Here is an 18,337-nt window from a genome sequence, read left to right as displayed (position 1 = left end):
CTTAACCGCTTGCGCCACCGGGCCAGCCCCGGAACACATTTCTTTAAAAAGTTAAAAAAAAAAAAGACTCATTGAAAATCTAAAGTTCTAGAAAATATTTAAAAAGTTAAAATATATTGACTATAGAGATGTTATATCATAGGACTAAGAGAACACAAAATTAAGATATATACACAACAACTACCATCAAGACACTTCCTCTGGAGATTACTGCCATCCTTTTGGTCAAGAATTAAGAGACGTAAAAGAGCCACTCATATTTGACAATGATGAAACTGACTGCCAAGGAGAACACAATTTCCTGCTTCATTAATATGTACTTGCATACTAACTCTGAAAGTAGAAAAACTGAGGAAAAATAGCAAGTGTGTTTTGGTGATAATTAACCTACAAATTAGTAACAGATCAAAGATCAGATAAATTTCCTGACTCTACTTTTGTCACAAAGCTACAATGATTAAAGAGTTTTAAAACAAAATTTAAGCTGAAAAAATGGTTCATGTAATCAAAATGGATCGGAAATGGTAAATGAAAATTACTAAGCACTAGCTATACTAAAACAATTATTTCTAAGAGAGGTAATTGCAGCACAAGAAATCAGGGACAAAAGAATGGTATTACAGAAGTAGAGGGTTAAGTGAAAAAGTTGCCATCTTTGCTCTTTTATTAAAATAAATTATCTTCTAAAACAGATTTTTTACTTATAAATATTAACCAACCCTAATAACCTACCGTTCCCAGAAAAATAAGTCTGAGAGATTTGTAGCCAACATTAGGTAGATAAGCCAGCCTTGACTTTACTGAGTCAAAATGGAAAGTAGTTTTACCTTTTCATGAAATGCTGTGATTAGCCAGAGATCCACATCAACACTGGTGCCTCGTTTTTCTGCACCAATGAACTGTAATATGTTCTCATGCTTCATTCCAGGCAAACTATAGACTTCATATTCATTTTGCCATGACTGTTTATCCTAAAGTTAAAAACAAAGAATAGTAAGAATGCAAAGAATACCAGCAAATAAGCTGTATCTAAGAGATTACTCAAGCAAGTTCTAAGACAAAATAAAATAAAGCTAAGTATTAAAAGATTCTTTGGTTTTGTATTTGTCCTGTTTTTTAACTAAAAATACCTCTGACAACAGGTAACAGTTCCAGACCAAATGCCTGCCCTGCCCCATTCCCTCAAAATATACTTTTCTTTGTTTCTAGTTTGTAAACACAGGAGGTGATCAGAAATCCTCCACCTGTGTGCCTAACAATGGCAACACATTCTGTTTACAAGTTAGCACTACAGTATAATTTCATCGTGGTGTGAACAATACCTGTGTTGCTATTCAGAATAACCTCCCTGAGAGATGAAATTCAGGTAGAATGACTTCATCTAAATAGAAAACAATTTTTCAAAGACTAACATTATATCAAACATTCTTAACAAAATGTTTAGAATACCTTGCAAAGTCAATGAGAGAGCAATGGGGTATAAATATGCAATACAATAATTTAAAACACCACAGACTCATTTGTGCCTGCAAGTGATCCATGCCTACTACATATCTACTTACAAAGGATTAGTATCTTTTCACAATGAAAGAATAATGAAAGTGGGAGGCACCATAGCATATTGGTTAGGAACCCTCTGGATCCAAACTATCTAAAAATTTGGCAAGTTACATACATTCAGTTTCCTTATTAGCAAAACGGGGACTATCATGTCTGCCCTATAGGGTTGTTGGATTATAGGTCTATTGTGTGTTGTATTATACGTATGGGTAAATATATGGACATGCATTAGTGAGTACTCATACGTGTAAAGCACTCCACCTGACACAACAGAAGCATTCAATGAAATGTTAGCTACTGTTGTTGTTGTTACTCATATGTTAGTATCATCTGAATGTCCTTCTCTAATTTTTAAGCTTCCTCACACAATAAGAACCTGATCTTATCTGTTAATCTTGACACAACAGAATAGATCCTTCATCTGAGAACTCAACTATAGTTTACAGTATCTGCAGTACTACTAAAAAAAAAAAGTAATAAACTTCTTCACAGACTCTAAGAAACACGCTTTAGAGGAGGCAAGCAGGCTAAAATCTAGAAAGATTAAGAAAAAGAAATTGATTATATGATTAAATTAAGAAAAAGAAATTGATTATATGATATGATAACTTTGGAATAAGGAAGATCCACTGTCTAGGTGCAGTGGTGGAGCCTGCATCGCCAAACCCAGCCAGGATCGCAAGACCACACATGGCATCAGCCACAGGAGTGTATAAGCAAGACACGGGAAGAAGGAATCATCATAGATCTATAACCCCAATGGAACAAACAAAACATAAGAACAACTCAGACGTGCATTAGTCCAGGGTTTTCTGAGGTCAGCCCCCTTTAAAAGAAAAACAAGTCAACAGTAAACCAATTACTTGGAGTCTTGATTCACTGCCTCTGAAAATTCACCAAACAAAATCATTTGAAATGATTACATAAACACTCAAAGTAGAAAAAATATTAATCAGTCTGGTAATATGCCTCCCAACAGCAATTCTAGAACAAAGCACACCACTGTCACTCTTCTGTTTGCTTTTTCTGATCATGTCAACGGGATATTAAAAGTTAACCACTCAGACAATGAATTATATTTTTTTATTGGAACCCTCATCTTCACTTTGCATTTCTGTAGAATTTTTATGGGCAAAAGATCTCCTATATGTTCATTTATGGTAGTTCCACCACTCCAAACAAACATGACTTTTGTACTATTAACTCCATTTCTCAGCTGAGAAGGCAGACACAAAAGGGCTAACTGCTTTCCCCAGTATCACAAAGAACCACCTTGAAACATATGGCTTGTGTTTTCAGACTGTTTCTGAGTAACAATGACCACGCCAGTTGCATCTTTTAAAAAATACATGCACATTAGAAAAATGCAATAAACATACCTGTAATGGAAATATTTTCACAGCCACATATTCATTGAGCAACTGGGCTTTCCAGACACAACCAAATCTTCCTCTTGCTTTCACTTCTAATAACTGCAGTGGCTTCAAACCTAGTAATGGAGAAGGTGGGGGTGGTCCTGGGTCCTACAGATAAACAATAATCAGATTATTAAAAAGTAGCACATGATACATATTAATTCTAAATATGAGAAAAAAGTGAGTATACTGAGGAATCAATTGACAGAAACGGTAAACACATACAAATAACATTAACTTCAATCTCGCCAAAACTGAGTTTTCAGGCATTACTAATTATCTCTAATGATCACAAGGCAAGCAACCTGAATTAAGAGTCTTCATAACAACATTCAGCACTATTGCTATATATGTATAGCAGGAGAAAAGGTCTAAATAAAATCTCACTAATTTTCCCGACTAAGATTTTCTGTCACCTTTAGGATATTACTAACAGTATTCCAGTGGTTTCATCCAGTTGTTACTTCCTTACAGGATGAAGATTTGAAAAGCACCAGAACCAGCAAATTATGGCTATGTCTCAAAGAAAACCTCTCCTCAAAATCCACTACTTTCCCCAATGACTGTTTAACTTTTTCAAGTCTTTTCTTCTTCAATCTCAGAAATACTCACAGTCATTCCCAAATATATTGCAGATAGGTACATCAAATTACAAGGCACACTGATGTAAGTTAATGTTGCTATAGCCAAACTGTTCCATTTTTCAACTTATTAACAATTCATCCCTTTACTTATAATTACTTCCCAAAATTGATCTGAGATAAAAATTATTAGTGTTCTGGGGCTGACTGACAAAGAAAGTACAAATAATAATCCAGAAAATGAGTGGTCATCATAGTGGATGATAAGGTACGGTAAAAGAGAAGGGTACTGCTACAGTTAATTAAAAAACAATGGAGCAAATATAGTATATAAACAGGAGTACAACATTAACAAACCACAAGGGAATGTGCCCTACACAAAGCAGAGGGGCAACCCTTCACTGAGGGCATGGTATCAGCTCAATTCCTGCAACTAATGCAAGATGTAGGAAGCTTTCTGGAAAGCTTCCAGAGAAAAGTAATATAAATGTCTGAAGGGCTGCATAATGAGTATTTTAAGGAGGAACGAAAATTTCTCTGGCAACAGCAACAGACATGGTGACACTGGGTGGCACCTAAGATACTTGGAAATAGTATGTTACCCCTATGTCAACGCATCTCTCTCTGTCTTTCCTCTCTTCCCTTTTTAAAAAAAATCTCCTCTTCTAATGCCTCAAGACTGTTAGTGCTCCCTTTAGGCATCATTCAGCCTACTGGTGCCACTCAAGATTTTTAACAGTTGACATCTACATTAGAAAAACTCTCCAAAATGGAAACTTGTAAAGTATTAAAGAGGAAAAATATGCAATCTCTACTTCCAAACCAGACAATCTTTATAAAATGGTTTGAGAATTCCTATTTTAAAACAGTAAGATAAACTAGAAGGCTTCCTGTGACTCATTTCAACATCAGATATTTATTTTCAAAATGTCTACATAAGTTGCTTTTCCTTCACATATTCAAAACATGAAAGGTTAGCAGAGCTAAAGAGTGTTTTATTTTAACAGAGTGACAGGTCAAGCAAGTAAGATATAAATCTTATAAAAGTTTGGCCCCTAAAGTTACAACTCTCAGTGGGAGAGGACACAAGAATCTCTGGAGAGATTTTATTAAAACTAAACCCTCCCTACCTCATTCCTTGACTGATCATTTATACCTATTCTACTGACAGGAGTATGTTGCTTACGTGAATGTGGAGACGGGAGGAAAAAAGGTTGAAAATACTCTCCCAGAGGCAAAGGAAACCACTCAGTGCTCAAAGTCCAAGAATTATTAGATAACTGCATAAGAGAATAATTTTGCTAACTGAACATATAAAGTTCAATTTGAAAAACTTTAAATAACTATAAAGTTAAAGTCAATAATTCCCCCTCCTTTAAAAATAAGTTAGAAAAGTTGAATTTTCAAAACAGGGATGCAAAAAACTAAAATATACAGATAGGAGCTGAAAGCTGAAGACTGAAAATAACCAGGTAAAGAGTTATATGGCTCTAAATTTAAACACTAAGATTTTTAATAACTTTTATATAAACTGACGGATAATGTCTCTCTAAATAACACACACATCACCCATTCTCTGTTCTAAAGAGTACCAACCACATAGATATGATTCAGTCTATAACATAGGATTTAGATGACTTAATCCACATCTCAAATGAAGAATGTGTCAGCAGTTCAAAATGTGATTTTAATATAATATTAACTTTAGTATTAGGAAACATAGAATAATTTTCAATATCTACATTTAAAAAAGAAAGATCACTGAATGTTTTCCAAATGCACAGATAAACTTCAAAGTTCCCATAATTTTCCAAGGCTCTGTTCAGCAAGTTTCTAAGCTACCATTATTTCAGCAAGAAATCTTAAGTCACTTTCCTAATGATATCACCATTATATTCAGCATTATAACAGCCTGAAAACATGCTATTGTCAAAACTGCTTATAAGTAAAAAGCTTAAATTAAGAACACTGGCCAATTTTCAAAAGGTGAGAAAAAAGATCTACAAAGGCACATTCCTATAACATGTCAAAACTTTTAGAAATGATATGTGTTTTTAAATAATATTCTGTAATACTTAAAAGCTTGGGTTCAAAAATGAGTAACTCGGTAAGAGATTACTCTTTTTGCTTTTTAATGAAAAATTATTAGAATATTCTTCTATTTCATACTTTTCAGCTCTTCATTCAATTTATACAAAGCTTTAACTGCATCTCTAATATCTAGCTTTTACTTATCCTATAATCTAAGATTATTAGAAATGATTTTCAATTCATTAGCATCATTATACTAATTTACCGGCAAAAAAACTCTGTACTTGATTCTAGGAATAAAGATTTATACCTTTAAAATACATGAACAACTGGGGAGACAAATTCAGACTTCAACTTCATGACAGCAACGTTCTGATGTTATCCATAAAATATGGCTTTGCCCTGCTACACAGAAAAGCCACTTTTGGGGGGGCAACTATAAGGACTGCAGAATTCCTGAAAACTTTCCCTAAGTCTCCAGTTCTCTTGCCGTATGGATGGTATATTGCAGTTAAAAAGCTATGCATTACAACATGGCTCTGATTATATCTCTTCTTTATCCATTTCTATGTGAAAATTATGGCATCAGAAGACATCATGTCGAGAAGCAACAAATGACAATAGCTGGAAAAGTACTCCCCACTCCAGCACCACTATCTGATATCATTACTGTAACTAACATTGGAATAAATTATTAGAAGTGAAGAGCTGCAAAGCAGTCTGTGACCATGTTACTTATTCTGAGTTCTCCACATGAAGGATGAATTCTAATCTAAATAGAGCCTTAAACCTCCAGACAGCGAAAGATCGAGTTATACTTCTCTAGCGAGTCCCTTTGCCAAAGATGCCAAAGATGAAAGAAGCTGTCTGAAAATAAAGATTTCACATGAAAAGATAATGGGTTCGACCAGAAAGTCAACCTCTGTTAAAAATGAGCACGTGCTGACATTTAAGCTAATGACATACTATAAAAATTAACCAATACAAGGGTTTTAAGGCTAAAAATCTAGCCATTAGGCATTAACTTCTAATCAACTAAAACAGTTGTTGCTACATTCCACCTTAGTTAAGTACAAATACTGTTAACTGTATACTGTTTAAAACCAAAGACTATTACTATGGCAAATCAATCATGTTTTTAATACTAAAAGTGAAAAAAAAACAACTTCATAACAAATGTATAAACTATAAAGGATGCACAATAAAGTAACAACAACAACAAAAATCTAAGAACAAAATGTTTAGTATGCATCCACAAAAAGTTCCACAACCATAAAACAAACATCAATGCATCTTACCTCTATCATTATATGAAAGGCGTGCTTGTGAAGAAAAAACACAGGCAAAAGAAATTACGATTTATATCCAGAATGGAATGAAAAATGACACATCAGTTACAAAAGCAAAGGAGAAGGAGAATAATGATTGAGCTTTTTAAAAGTTGGTAATGATCCAATGATCATATTTTTTAAATGAGGATTGGGAACACTTTCCTTATAAACAGGAAAGTAATGTCAAAAAAAAATCTTAGACATTACCTATCAGATAAGGGTTATTATTAAATAGATGACTTTAGTATGGCCCCAAGTTACCTGATCCAGTGGACTTCAAGCCATCTAATAAACTAAACCAAGGCTTAAATAATTGTTCCTTAGTTTTCTAAGAAGTTCTAAAATCTAAACTATATGAGTAAAATAAGCAATTACATTGAGAAGATACGCATTGGAATTAGCTTCTGGACAGCAGAGGGCAGTATTGCCCTTAACAAAAACTGTAGGAGCAGCACTGAAGAAATTTTTATATAGCCCTAGAGTAAGCTTCTCAGACCACACTTTCTGACAGTTGTCTTAAGAATCGCTAGAATGTCCTACGTCCTGAACTGCTTTCCTTTTTTTTCATAGAAGGCAGCAGAATCATAATAGTGAAACCTAAAAATGTTTGTGGTATCTATGTGAGTGTGTGCAACATAAATAATACACTAGGGTAAGAAAATAAGAGGGGAAGAATAAGACCATCAGAATTAAGTAGAACACAGTGACACACCAGGCCTATTGTTAATCGACTTCCCTAGCCACACCCAAAATGAAGAAGTCAAGCAGTGGTAGCCCTGGGAATAAGTCTCCATACACACTTTCCAGTCTGAGGACACTCAGAAATTCATAGAAAACAAGACTTTCATTTTCCCAGTCATCCCAAAATAGGTAAGGGCCCAAATTTAAAATTAAGAGAAATACTGTCAACAGTGTAAAAGAAGGCTAAGAATTCCTCCAATCGCTGATTATATTTCCCAGTTTCTAATATTTCTACAATATTTCTACAGAGAACAATAGCACTGATGAAAAAGATTTGACAACTCATTTAATCTGTACCTCTTGCTTAACTAGTTTTTCTTTCTTCTTGATTGTTCCCTGTGATAATGATTCAGGATTATTCATAATTCATCTAAAAGGCTTAGCTAATCCTACTATCAAAACATCTTATCAGTACTCCAGAGTAAAATTCATCCCTTGAAAGAAATACATGCCAAATGAATAACTAGACTATAGCTTCCCAAGGCTTAAGCATCTCTCAGATTTTGTTTTCATACAGATGCTTTCGGAGATAAAGATGCCACTGTAATAACACTGTGCAGGTAGGTGCTGTATTCGTACATCATACCAAAAAGTATACCTTGGCTCGATATACTTCTCAATAAATGAACATTAGAATAAGCTAGAGAATGATCCAAACTAAACAAGAGACACCAAGCACACGCCTCAATGTATAAACTATGTTACCAAAACCAAATCAGCACATTAATGTCAAGTAATTAGGTTGTTGGATGAGAAAGAGACTTGCTGCTTATTCCTTAAGAGGAAAAGAAATTAACTATTGCCTAACATCAAAAAAGAATGAATAGTACTTCTCCATTCATTCAACAAATCTTTACTGAGTACCTAGTTTGTGCCAAGCACTGACTACCCAGCTCTCATGATGCTTACTGCAGTGTGAAGAAAGACTAATCAAAGAATCACACTGAATGCAGAATTATAAAATAAGAACAATAAAAAAGAATTCAGGGGGCCGGCCTGGTGGCACAGCAGTTAAGTGCACGCGCTCCGTTGTGGCGGCCCGGGGTTCGCAGGTTTGGATCCCGGGTGCGAACCCACGCGCCGCTTGTCAAGCCATGCTGTGGCGGCGTCCCATACAGAGTAGAGGAAGATGGGCATGGATGTTAGCCCAGGGCCAATCCTCCTCAGCAAAAAGAGGAGGATTGGCATTGGATGTTAGCTCAGGGCTGGTCTTCCTCACAAAAAAAAAAAAAAAAAAAAGAATTCAGTACCTTGAGCACCTGAAGGAGAAAATTGACTTAAAATGGCAGGTTAAGTAAGAAGATTTTCCTGAGGAGAGGACCCTTGGGAAATGGAGTAAGTATTAGAGGGAGGCAGATTAGGTGGAAAAGCAGTATTGGGACACATCCTAGATTTCTGACTTGTACAACCAGATACTGTTTCCATTTACTGAGAAACAGATTTGAGAGGGAAGATCATCACCCTTGAATGTTAAGGGCTTGGAGACATCTAAGTGGAGATATTGAGTAGGCATTAGATAAACAGAATGGGAATACAAAGAAATCCTTCTAGAAATATGGATTTGGGGTCATGCATATATTATAAATAAATATATATGATATATACTACAAACTTTCTATTTTTACTATTTAAACCATTCCAATATATATAAATGATATATATCATATATATATATCATATATATGATATATATATATATATATATGATAACTCACTCAACAACTTCTTAGGACTATCAAGAAGAATTAAGGACCCCCTACCAAAGTATTCGAAAACTGACAAAATTCTGAATTTGTCTCCTCTTAAGAGTCATCTAATTATCTTACATTCTAAGAAATTTTACAATTGATAATTTTAAAAAAGAGTAATGCCAAGCGGACAGAAATAGAATCTATAAAGAAATAATATAGTGTGTGTATCAGGACAAATGTTTCTGAGCTAGGGAAAGCAAGACATTATACATTAACAGATTCAATAATATTGATACTGTCAAATGTACAGCCATGATTCTATCCAATTAGATCTTCAAAATTCCTTTGTGATATATCAACTCCTACTTCCTACAGTTTCTCTCATCTAACTCCTCCTGAAAGCAAAGCAGAGGCAGACCAAAGTGGCTAAGACGCAGAATTTGAATAAGTTCCTTAAGAAGTGGTTAGCACCTCAGGGTAGCCAGCACTAGGGTTAAAAGTTGGAAAGAGATGTCGGCCTGCCCAGTCTCCTTTTGGTTACTGCTCAGAAGCATCAGATTTATTACTGGGTATAGAAGAAATTTTATTTTTATTTTAGCATTTGTATTCTGCAAGTAAAGCTAAAAAAAAAGGAAAAGGACCATGCTATACATTATTAAACTGTGATGTGGTAAGATGGTTATGTTTACCTACAAGGCTATATATACTCACTATAAAAACTATTTTAAATGTAATTTATGTACTCTGATCCCTTTATCCTACTTTAGTTTTCTATGGACCCCACCTAATTATTTACTGAAATAAGCCATTCAATTAAAACTACTTCAATGGATAATAATCCTTGGATATAAATGCCCAGATTTTGCCACTCAACAGACTGACTCAAGGCCAAGTGACTTCACCTATCTGTGCCTTGATTTTCTTATCTATAAAATGGACTTGATAAAACAGAACCTATACCATGGGGTGTTGAAAGATTACATGAGTTAATATGTGTAAAGCGCTCTGTATAGTGCTTAACAGAGTACTCAAAATGAAATCTATTATTACACTAAATTAATTTTAAAGTATTGACATAGCTATATATCTACAATGGATTCAATAAAATGATTCCTTTTGAGTACAATTTTGAAGTTGTTACTCTGTTAGCAATAACGGCTAATACTTATCGAGCACTTAACATTAGCCAAGCACCCCAGGTGTGGCTCTTCTCCCAATCACTACAGAACTAGAACCAGACATTTTTCCTTCTTTCCTCCACTCTTTGCCCAAAATCGTTGAAGCAATCCCCTCCTTACTTTCTTTACCCTTCATTTCCAAGCTGCAAAGTCAACCAATCAACCAACCTATTTTTAGTTCACCTACATGTTAACTGTGGGCTCCAAAAGGGCCAGCAAGGACTGTCCCTGCGCCACTCACGACGATCCATGCAGCATGGTGCCTGGCACACAACAGGGGCTCATGAACTAGGTGAGTGGTTAAGCAAAAACAAAACAAACAAAGCTGAACACCTCTCAGCCTATCTGATACACACAGCTTTCACTAACAAACGGACTTTTTCATTTGTATTATCTCAAATTAATAGAAAAAGATTTGACAGCAATGAAGTAGCTAGGAATAAAGGAACAGATCTAGGACGAGATCCAGGAAATTAAGAATAGAGAGAGAAGCAAACTCACTTCTTCCCATCTACCATCTCCTGGCCAGACAAGAAAAAGGAGAAACTAGTATGTACTCTGGTCCATAGGCATCAGTCCCATTTGTAAATTGGCAGGTGGGGACCTCAAAAGGCCAAAGGAAAACTCAACTCGAGATTTTAAAATTTAAAAATTTCTAAAGTTATTTTTAGAAATAAGGTGCTTTGATTAGTTTTAATGGGCAGCTTTAACCTTTAAAAAAATTTTTTTTCTTCTCCCCTTCCTTTCCTTTTGCTTTTGGACGTGGAATTTCAGCCAGTCTCCAAGTGGGTCTGTCTGTGCATTTGTAAGTGAAACAACTTATATACATCTAATGAGAATAGCTTTTTGTCAAGCTGCATGATTATGGATAATTTATGACACTTCTCCCCACAATTAGTTTATTTTTATTTTTTATTTTTTTTATAATTTTACTTATTTTATTTTTTCCCCCAAAGCCCCAGTAGATAGTTGTATGCCATAGCTGCACATCCTTCCAGTCGTTGTATGTGGGACGCAGCCTCAGCATGGCCGTAGAAGCGGCGCATCGGTGCACGCCCGGGATCTGAACCCGGGCCGCCAGCAGTGGAGTGCACACACTTAACCGCTAAGCCACGGGGCCGGGCCCCCACAATTAGTTTAGAAGTATATATAAAAAGGACGCTGTAATTTAGGTCACCAATATAAAAATAATCACACACAAAGGTGGAACGCAGAAGGAAGAGACATTTGTAAGAGCCCTGTACTATTTCTTAGGCACACACACACGTAGAAAAGATGCTCAAGAGTAAGACAATAGCATTATATCACCATAATTTAAACGTGCCAAAATAATACAGTTAAAAATATTTGTGAAATGTAGGTTCCAGCTCTTAGCGGAAACCTAACACAAACTCTAAGCTAATAAAACATCAAATTTTGGTATTTCATGAGCATATATAAAAGCTCTACTAAATTTCACTTAAAAACATATCATTTAATCAGAATGAGATAGACTAAAAGTACTGAGCTGAAAACCTGTCCTCAGTATACTGTTAAATCAAAAGAAACCAAGTGTAGAATAACATTTCACAGTTTATGAAAGAGAAAAAAAAAGTATATATTCAAAATGAGATTAGAGAAAGGTGTCAAAGCATATACGCCAACCTTTCAAAATGGGTTATTTTAGGAAAGTAATAAAGGAAAAAGAAGAAGAACAAATGACTCTTTTTTTTTTTTTGGACACACTTCCTTCTTTATAATTTGTCTTGTTATAACAAGCAAGTCTTTATAATTAATTTTTAAATAGAGGAGAATTTTAAAAGAAAGAAAGTGAAAGAGAGAGAGAAAGCAAAAAAGAGAGAGATGTGTTCATAAACTCCAACCATTTAGGAGTCAACCTATTTCAAGATGTGCTTCCACGGATGTAATATTTATTTTGTAATTATAACTTAATATTAGCATATTAAATACTCAATAAAATTTGGTAAATTTCCCCTGCATCCTCCCCAAATAAGGAAGGAGCACACTTTCCTAAACTGACTTGGCTGAATGATGTGATGCTACCCTTTCAGTATCTTATTAATTTTAAATGGGTACATATATAGACTCACGTTCAACAGAAAATCCTACTAAGTATTTTCACAGACGGCTTGGTTTCTCAGTGGACAGTAATTTGACATAGCATGAAATGACAATCTATTATTACTTGAAATATTAAGGTCAACAGGATTATTTTGTATGCCCAACTCGGTATCCCAAACATCTGAAAGCCTTTAGTCCCTATCAGACCAAACTCTAGACAAAATGTCATGATGTAAAGGACTGAAGACATTGATGTCATTTGAAAAAGTATTAATGTTGCAATACTGTAGTGCTATTTATACAGTCTTTAAAAAGGAACAAGAAACTAACTTCATATCTTGTTAAAGGCAGGTAATTTCTAGCCCCTAAAATCCATTTCTTATCAAGTGGTATTTTTATCAGCACAAATATAGATCTTATAAGCAGGAAACTTAAGATCACATATGGTTATGAAAGCAATGCAAAAGGTTCTTATTGAAACCACATTAACTCTAACCACAATAAGACTTCTTAATAATAGAGTCAATGCATCAATTCCTTCACATTCATGACTCACTGACACTAGGAAAACCAGTTCCCATTGAGTTTACTCACTGCCGATTATAAGAGCATCTTCCTACAGGTGGAAAGACAGTTTCAGCACAGGCAAAAGAAAAGTGACCTACGTGATGCAAATTAAAAGGATGCTTTGAGCTTGTGATTACAGAAAGAATTGAATAATGGCATTCTCCTATAAAAGACTGAAATACTTCAACTTATTCTACTCCCAAGAAATACAGCCTCAAGATTTATCTTAAAGCAAAGCCCTAAAGCACCTGAATGTTTATTAAATGAATCCCTGGACATACTTCATTATCATCTCAGTATAACTGTAAATGCAACAAAATCAATTCAGCAATTCATCACTTACAGAATGGTTATTACATACAAACACTGTGTGAGATACAGTAGTGAGTACAATACATATCTTGTCTTCAAGGAGCTTATAATCAAGTTGGAGAATGGAACATGTACACAAATGACTAGAGCCTTTCTCAACTGGGGTTATTCATCTGAGTCATAGAAGACAGAAACTGACTTGAGTGCTATTTTCTCAATTCTCTCAAGGATGGTACACAACGAATACCATTCTAGATCCATACGATGGATGTCTTAAGAGTATAATGGGAGAAAAGAATCATAAGGCAGAAAAAGCATGGAAGATAGGTCATAGTCCAAATTTTGTATTCTGGTAATCCGTGGATTACTGAGAGCCCTCAAATATTTTGAAGCACAGAAGTAACATAATCAAACGTGTAAAATGCTATTCTACAACAATAGTATAGGTGAAGACAGAGAACTGGAAGCAAGAAGACAGCTACAAGATTATAGAAATAATCTCAGCTTCAGGTGTAAGAATGTCCTGAACTACAACAGAGTCAACTTTAGCTTGCTTTGCTGAGAATCACTGTAAATTCTCTTTAAGTATAATTCTTATTGTAGGAATGACTCGTCAACAAGATATCACCACGATGAGAATGTCTTACAACAGACCAGTTAATTCACAAACCAGTATTTAGCCACAGCTTTAAGGAAAAGTTTCCCTAAGAAAAGGAATGACAAATTTTATATCATTGTCTAAAAGTGTTTGAAGAATTTGGACGAAGAATGTTCCAGAAATCCACAAGAGTGTAAGATCTTTTCCTAACTTGTCTTGGAATTAAACAAATATGGGGACATGAACATAGCATGAAATACAGAAGTCACCTTAAAACTTCAAATGTGTAGCATGTCTCCCCTACCTACTTCTCAGATTCCTCAAAAAAGTCTTGAATAACTAGTAGACATTGGCACTATCAACTCCGAAGCACAGGAATCTTGACCTACAATCCAATCAATCTTCATAAATTCTATTCTATAATGTGCTAAAACAATTTTTGCATAGAAAACACATGCATATGCCCCTCTATATTCTATGACTTGTGTATTTTCTCTTTTGTCCTATATGAGACAATGTGATAATGCTATTGCTCATTTTAGTAGTCAAACTATTCAACATCTAAAAGTAGAAAAACAAATTGGCCTTTAGAATGATTTTGAGATGGCAGGGATGTTTACTAGATTATCTGAAACACCAGAGGCATCTGCTTTCTGGAAAAAGAGAGGCAGAACAGCATAAGCAGTAAGAGCAAAGCTTTAGTGTCAGAGTCCTTGGTTTCGATTCCAGCTCTGAACTTTGCCACGTCTCAATTTCTTTATCAATAAAATGGGGATTATAACAACCTCCATTTGATTTGTGAGGTAAAATCAAACCAGGGCTTTCCATATCTGGCTAGTAACCAGAATCACCTGGGAAACTTATTAGAAACATAATATCCCAGGCCCTATTTCATACTTTCAGGGGTATAGTCCAGGAATTTGTATTTTTTAACAAATTTCAAAGATGATCCCTATATACTGGTCATAATTTAGAAATCATGGAAAAAATTTCTATATTTTATATATTCTTATATAATTTATATATTTATACATATATGTAACTTACCAGTACCCTAGTACACTGTAAATGTTCAATAAATGCTTGATGTAACTATCAATAATTATTGCCAAATAGTAGATAAAACTGAGCATTCTGTAACAAGATGGCCACTAAGTAGTCTTGCAGAAGCAGGCTGCATAAACCTCTCACCAAAAACAAGACTTAAAGCATGACACTATACCGTTTGAGACACAATGAAAGATGACATAAATGAAGTTCCACATTGATGACAATGCTCCTTTTCCACAACATAGTTTATGACAGAATGAAAGCATAAAGTCAGGCATGTCTTGTATTTTTCATAACAAAGCTTGACCATTCCACGTCATTCCACTACAAAACCTTTAAATTCATTCCCTATTTTTCAGTAATTCATACAATCACGCAAATTCACCAGAGGGCAATGCAAGTACTAAATAAATTTGTACAATAACATTAACCATGGCAACAAATTCTAAAACCCACAGAAACAGATACTCACTGAAGATCCCTGGTTCTTAGTTATTTATAAATAATAATTGCATCTTTCCTTTTAAAAAATCTAAATCCTTGAATTAATTAGCATTTCTAAATAAAGTGGCCTCATTTATAAGATATCTAGCCCTTTAAAAAAATGGTCCCACAACACTTTTGTATCAATATTGTATACAAATCAATGTTATCTATAAGATTACATTATTTTTAAAGTTCTATTAAACTTAATAAATTTGCTGTTAAATATAGTTTCCAGTGTTTCTATCATATCACAAATCTAGAATAAATTTGGATACTACTATTGTACTAAATACTCTCTCTTCTAAAAGTAGATACTAAATGAAAAAGAGTTACCCCCAACAGAAGGTAAAATGTATTCTATGGGCCATCTGGAGTAAACTACATATTTTTATTGGACACTAAAATTTTTATTTTAAAAATTTTTTAGAGATGATTTTTAGTAAATCCACAACTTAGTTACTAATGTTTAAAAGTTAAAATATTTCAGCTTTATAATACAGTGTGTTTACCTAATTTACTGAATAAGGTATTTTACCTTTGGGTTTATTTCTCCATATACACATTTCACAGAGATTATGGGGATCAGAGATCTAATGCTAACAGATTGCTGCAAGTACTGAGAAAGAAGTATGTTATGTAAACAAAGCTTAAAGGGAAGAAGATGTTTTGGTCATTAAAGTATAGGACTTTACCATTTTCTTCTATCAAGTTTTAACCATTAATCTACTGGTATTAGAGAAACAAAGTTAAACCAAGAGATCCAGAAGGCCGAGGTAATCTGATCTTAAGAGTTAAAAGAAACACAGTAAAAACTAGGGCTTAAAGATGTTTCAAGCAAGTAGAACCAAAAGTTATCACCTTTCCCCAGCCTGTAGAATATTAACTACTTATAACAAAAGTCCTTGCAAAGCACTGGACCAGTGCCAACTGCCTACATGATAGAGAATGAAGAAAATTTCATGAATTTAATCTGATTACCCACCACATCTACATCTGCAGATATATTTGGGGTCAGATATATATTTGAGAATCAAGGGCAATAAAAAAGTTTTTAGTCTTCCGTACACACTTGATATGCTGCAAACAAAAAAAAATATACTTGGAACTACCAACAACACATGATATGAAACACTGCTCTTCTGCTCCTCTTCCCCAAAACATTGTTACGGTATATCTTCCTGATGCCTTTGTGAAACCTCTTTTCCACACTTTCTTGGTTACCTTACTGGGTCCCCTCCATGGTTAAAAGGATGGTTTCACAAGTAGTCTTGAAAAAGGCACAAGAAATTTGGGAATGGAGGAAAGAACGGAAGGCAAAGAAAGAGTTATGATACCACTTCACCATCAATTATTTCTCAAGAAACAAAGCAGAGTGCATCTCATACTTTAAAGTACTATAATAACAGCAGAACTCTCCAAAGAAGAATAGGAATAGCAGTACCCTTCATTCTACTCTACCTCAACTCTTAAGTGAGAAAAGTTTAGGATACAGCAAATTAATTAAGTTTTCAAAATTAGCTATAGTTCCTGTGACAATAAACATTCAAAAATTAACTCCACAGGAAAATGATTCGTAACAACCTAGTGGGTCTCACACACTCATATTTCTTTAAAACATACAATTCAAAACAGCTCAAAATACAAGACAATAACTTACTTGAGTTGGAACAAGTACAGGAGGGTAGGCCATCTTATGATGCCTGTATACCCAAAATGCACAAATGACAATCCCCGCAATTAACATAAGTGGCACCAAGGAATAGAGCAAGATGTTATAATAGGGTGGTTTAGGTGTAACAGGATTCGAAGTAGCTATGAGAAAGGGGAGAAAAAAACAACTCAGATTTGGTCTACAAAATTCCACAATAAATATTTATTATAGTGTCAAATTTTAGGAGAAAAATAAGAGTAGGAGACAATAGGAGTAAATTATTCCATCAACACAAATATGCTTTGCTTTCAATCTATTAGTTGAACAGACCTATGTATTTTTCCTGTGAACTTACGCTGTGTGACTTCCATCTCCGGAAAATAAGAAAACCTTTCGTTACACATATTGCCCTCACAGCAACAAAAATATACTTCAGGGCTGTCTTTTTTTTCTATACAATCAGTCCTATAAACAAAGAAAGAAGAAATGATTAAAATCAACATTATTATACCGAATCTACAATAGGTGTTTTTCTAAAGTTCTTCTCAGAGATAAAATAATGAATAAGTCATTTACAGTCAACTTCAAGATTTCTGTTAATATCCAATAATCAATTCTCAAAAGCCAAAAATGTTTCTGGAATCCTGTTACTAAATCTCATCAGAAAACAAACCAACTGCTGATTTTATAACAATCACACTGCCTCCTGGAGACTACTGCTTTAATTTGGTTCTTAATGATCAATGTAAGGCAATTATCTTTTTTGCTATTGTTAATTATTAGAAAAGCTTGAGGAGGAACATAAAGCCAATGAAGAAATTTGGTCTAGGACGGCTTTTTCTCATAGGAAAATAGCCTTCCCATTTCATGAATATAAAAACTGAACACTATATATAAAACTATATGTGTGTGTGTACATATAAATCCATACATATACACATATGTACACATATAAATCACACAAAATGATGCAAGCTCATCTCTCATGGAAGAACATATCTTAACATCAGAGACCCAAACTAGGCTTGGGAATTAAAAGGGTCATTGTTTGCAGCAAATTTAAATTCCTTGAACACAATGAACA

The 18,337-nt window shown here is 34.4% G+C and overlaps 1 protein-coding gene across 1 annotated transcript in view; it reads right to left on the bottom strand.

Annotated features, from left to right (window-relative positions):
* ACVR2A (activin A receptor type 2A) overlaps window positions 1-18,337 on the bottom strand; it is an 83,180-nt gene that overhangs the window by 14,066 nt on the left and 50,777 nt on the right. The window contains exons 3-6 of the mRNA XM_058548913.1: window positions 17,609-17,718; window positions 17,260-17,414; window positions 2,940-3,083; window positions 828-971 (exon numbers count right to left, since the gene is read on the bottom strand). Coding sequence (XP_058404896.1) covers window positions 828-971; window positions 2,940-3,083; window positions 17,260-17,414; window positions 17,609-17,718 — 553 coding nt within the window. The remainder of the gene's footprint in view (window positions 1-827; window positions 972-2,939; window positions 3,084-17,259; window positions 17,415-17,608; window positions 17,719-18,337) is intronic.

The sequence above is a fragment of the Diceros bicornis genome, chromosome 10, assembly GCF_020826845.1.
Source record: "Diceros bicornis minor isolate mBicDic1 chromosome 10, mDicBic1.mat.cur, whole genome shotgun sequence".
NCBI lineage: Eukaryota > Metazoa > Chordata > Mammalia > Perissodactyla > Rhinocerotidae > Diceros > Diceros bicornis.
The sequence above is the reverse complement of the archived record's forward strand: the minus strand, read 5'-3'. Positions and strand labels throughout refer to the sequence as shown.